Source organism: Pundamilia nyererei, unplaced genomic scaffold (genome assembly GCF_000239375.1).
Source record: "Pundamilia nyererei isolate P.nyererei 1_Seehausen unplaced genomic scaffold, PunNye1.0 scaffold00019, whole genome shotgun sequence".
NCBI lineage: Eukaryota > Metazoa > Chordata > Actinopteri > Cichliformes > Cichlidae > Pundamilia > Pundamilia nyererei.
In genome coordinates, this window is record NW_005187420.1 from 2,372,031 (window position 1) to 2,376,266 (window position 4,236).

General features: G+C 43.0%; 1 protein-coding gene across 1 annotated transcript in view; it reads left to right on the plus strand.

Annotated features, from left to right (window-relative positions):
• Positions 1-2,661: 2,661 nt before the first annotated feature.
• hsd11b2 (hydroxysteroid (11-beta) dehydrogenase 2) overlaps positions 2,662-4,236 on the plus strand; it is a 19,627-nt gene continuing 18,052 nt past the window's right edge. The window contains exon 1 of the mRNA XM_005726337.1: positions 2,662-3,202. Coding sequence (XP_005726394.1) covers positions 2,923-3,202 — 280 coding nt within the window. The 5' untranslated portion in view covers positions 2,662-2,922. The remainder of the gene's footprint in view (positions 3,203-4,236) is intronic.

The following is a 4,236-nucleotide window of genomic DNA, read 5'->3' on the forward strand; positions in this document are numbered from 1 at the left end:
AAAACTGAAACTCTTTAGAAACAGCCTGGATGTTATCAGAAGGTTTCTCGTAAACATGATGTGCAGAGGCAGGTCTGTTCCCTGCAGCACTTTTATGGTGAGAAACATGAAAGACCACCTAAGGCCAGCAGCACCTGCTGTTTGTGGAGAAAGTAAATTTACTGTTGACTTTTCCATAAATTCTTGGAAGCAGCAGCTCACCTGAGATGACGCGTGCCATCGTGCTGTCTTTAAAACGTTTACAGGTCCAACAGGTTCTGGAAGAATACAATAATAAGCTTCATTTATAAAAATCACAAAGTGATTTACAGCATGTCCAGATAAAACAAATCAGCACAATAAAACCTGATAAAACTTCTAAAGGCGTGGAAAACAAATAACCAAATTTCCCATCATCCTGTTCTCATATCAAATTCGTCTTCCTGAATTCAAGCTAATATTGTGATAAATAACCAAAACCAAACAAGTCTGATCGTAGAAATGTTACACAAGAATTTAAAAAGTGGCTACTCAGCATGTTAGATGTGAACACACATGGGTTCAGAGAAGACCTAAACCGCTTTGATCAGATTAAAAGAAAAAACAAAAACAAACCTAGAGCTCCGAGACCAGCCCCGTCTCGTACAAATAACAAACCAAATTATTTGATGTCTTTCAGCAACACATTTATTCCTGTGTGTGCATGTTCAGTCCTTGAATGAGGTCCCTTGGCTGCAGCCCTGACACTGATGTGTAATTTACAGTTGTAGAAATAATGGATGAATTCATGTCAGCGTCCATCAGCGTACTTTCTTGGAAATGTATCACTTCTTTTTCAGAAATCATGAGCACAGTTGTCTGGAAATTAGTGTTACCCAATGCAATATACAAATGAAATCAATGACAGCATAAAAAGGGAAGCTTGATGGAAAAGAGAACAAAGTTAGTGTGAGCCGAAATAGTAAATTATGTAGAATTTGGCTCTTTGGAGCCAAAACAGAAGGAAATAAAAGAAAAGCTTCAGCATGCACTCTTTAGTGATGTTAGCTAAACAGCAAAAATTGCAACTTGTACTTTCCAGTTCTTATTCTATAAGTCATTCGGCCTCACTGGCCAGATTTAAACTGTGAGAATTTAGACTTTAGAGTAAACCCTGAAAACACGTCATCAAATCCAGCTTGTCACTTCTTTTAATGTTCAAGCCTCTCGCCCCTGCAGTCAAAGCTCATCCCAGCTGTGTGTGGACTTGTTCTCCGAGTGTGCGATGGGATTTTCTGACTTCTCCTGCTGTCAAAAACATAACAGGTTAACGCTCCTGTCAAAGTGGCGTCCTCACTCTGAGCCATCCTCAGATCAGCGGCTCTGAGTGCTTCTGCATTTTTTCAAATGATATAGGTTAAAGGCTTGGTTGGAGTTAGACAAAGGACAAAATACACTTTATTTTCTTTCAGCTCATCATTAAGAGCCAAACGTCAAACAAATGCAACGGCGCAAGAGTTAAGGGGTCGGCATTTGGCTGTTGCTCAACAGCTGTTAATCAGAGAACAGCCCAGCTCCTCTCTTTGTCCCTGGCTGGGAGTGTCAAGCACCAAATTGAAATGAGTCGAGAAAGTTGTTTCTGAGCCAAGTTTCAGTCAGAAAAAAGCCCAACAGTTCCAAGTCTCCTTTGTCTGGTCAATCTCAGCCGGCGCAACTGGAGCAGGTCGCGTTAACTGTTCGATGAGCAAACGTCGACCCACAAAAAGGAATATTCTGCATCCATTACTCAAAGGTATATAGGCATCATTACAGTGCAAATACAAATACAGCGATGCAAAGAACTTAAAGGAGACGAGAGAGGTGCAGGGGGTGCTGGTGCTTGTTTGAAGGTTTCGATTTTTAAAAAAGAAAATGTGGTTTTTGCATGATGTGCGGCAGTGTGACAAAGTAACTCCAACTGGAGCTTTTGTGTTGACCTTTAAGAGTGCAGTGCAGTCGTTATTGACGTCACTAAATTCGATTCATCAATACACTAATCGGTAATCTGTCTCAGTCTTCTGGTGAGCTCCATGTGGCGCTGTAATGATCTCATACAAATTTCAACATAAAGTTCAAGCACAAAAGTTCATTCTTAAACCACTGAGCCCAACATAAGGTCTGCTTACTGGTTTTTCCTGAACACCGGGCGCTCAGAGCTCTGGAATTGGGATTTTATTTGTTTGTCTTTTTTTTAAACAGTGAATGAGATTTTAATGCGAGCTGTCAGTCGAACAAAGGACTCAGTCTGTCCGCTGAGTGAAAACCTTGTATCTCCACTTCTGGCAGCTTTCCTGCTTTCAGATCAGCTGCTGCACAAGTCAAGGTCACATTCTGACCTGTGAAACTCATAAAAACATTATCAGTAGAAACAGAGAAGTCATATAAGACATGACGTTTCCCGCGCCGTGTGTGTGTGTGTGTCAGGTTTGTGCTTTGTTTTTATTTTTATTTTTTTATTGCATAAAAACTTTGATAAATGATCAGGTAATTCACACTCATGATTGTTCTTGAGCCAAACTTGCTCTCTCAGTGTGTGTGTGTGTGTGTGTGTGTGTGTGTGTGTGTGTGTGTGTGTGTGTGTGTGTGTGTGTGTGTGTGGGCTGCAGATTAGATGCAGGGCTACAGCCTTTAGTCCCTCCTCCTTCCCCTGCAGATCTCTATATATACAGTGAGTGAGAGAAGCAGCCGAAGAGCTCTGTACCGGCTGCTCGTCAGAACACAGAGTGTGAGAGGGAGTGTGTACAGCAGAGAGGGAGAGCAACAAATAGACACACACTCAGACTGAGTTACTATCTGACAGAGGGGACAGCACGCTCTTGTTTCTTTAAACTTCAAACTTGCAGCTGCAGGAAAGAAGGACAGGCAGGTAAGAATTAGGCAGACAGGTAGAACAGGTGAAAAAGCCACTCATACTCTCCTTCAGTGATGGAAGACTACACTCTCCCCTTCTGGATTTACCTGGCCATTGTGACTGTGTTCATCGGCGGAGCCATGAAGAAGATCTTGGCGTCCCACCTGAACACCACCTCCACCGTGGTGGCCTGGCTGGGGGCCACCGTGCTGGTGGAGAGGCTGTGGGCGTTCTGCCTACCGGCCATGCTGCTCCCGGTGCTATTTGGCATCACCTTCTGCATCTACTATGCAACCAAGACCAGCCAGCCACGAGCCATGCTGCCTGCCCACGGCAAAGCCGTAATCATCACAGGTAAGAGGAGGCACTGCCCACTCATTCGGGTGTTTTATCGACACTAGAAATCAGACGTTTGTGTATTTATTCTGGGTTGGGTCTTATTTTCACAACAGCGTGTGCATGCAGTCTTTTTAGTTGTTGTCAGTTGTGCACTTTAGGTGAAATCCTCCTAATTTCTCCTCAATGATAAGGGTTTCTGTCAGATTTAGGATCCTGGGTGTCGGGAAGATGGGGAACTGGTTGCTCCAAAAGCATGAAAACCAACAATCTTTGCTTGAAAACAAGCAAACTTTGTAAATTTCTGAAAAGTGCATCATCAGATTTTGCTCAAACTTGTTTTGAGTTTATCAACGTATCTATCAGCAGGAGCATGTAATTTAAGATATGCCTATTTTACCCCGAGAAAAATCTGTCCTGAAATTACAGTACATCGGTGTTCTCTGTCTAAAATAAACCTCAAGCTGGCAGGAATCCCAAAGCTTATAAAGATCCCTGATCCTGTAATTTGCAGTTAGAATTTCATGCAAGCATGCAAAAGCAGAGCAGAAAAATATTAAATGCAGCCTTAAAACTTAATATTATACTGTTTTCAACAGAGCCTCTGAGGGGAAGGGTAGAGGCGAGCAGGCTTTCAGAGGTGAAAAGGAGAAGTTTTGTAATCTTTAGTGTGACTGTAAATGATCACAGACGTGGTGAGGTCCCGGTGTACTGAGCCCTCTTTAAAAACCATTCAAATCACCGCTCGGATCAAGGAGGTGATCTGATCCCAAAGGAAAACAGTGTGTGTTGGCTCTGTTTGTGTGTGTGACAGGGAATAAACTTTATGCACAATGGGCGCCTGCAGGGAGGGGGTGGGGGAGTGTGGTGATCAAATGGGATTTCCCTTCACAATAAAAGTCAGCGTATGAGGGAAACGTCAGCGGTGTGTTTGCTGATCACAGATGACTGTTTTTGCTGCGCTCTCTGTTATCTGAGCACTGTGGAGTGAGTCTAATAGAAGACTTATATTCATGTGTGTGTGTGTGTGTGTGTGTGTGTGTGTGTGTGTG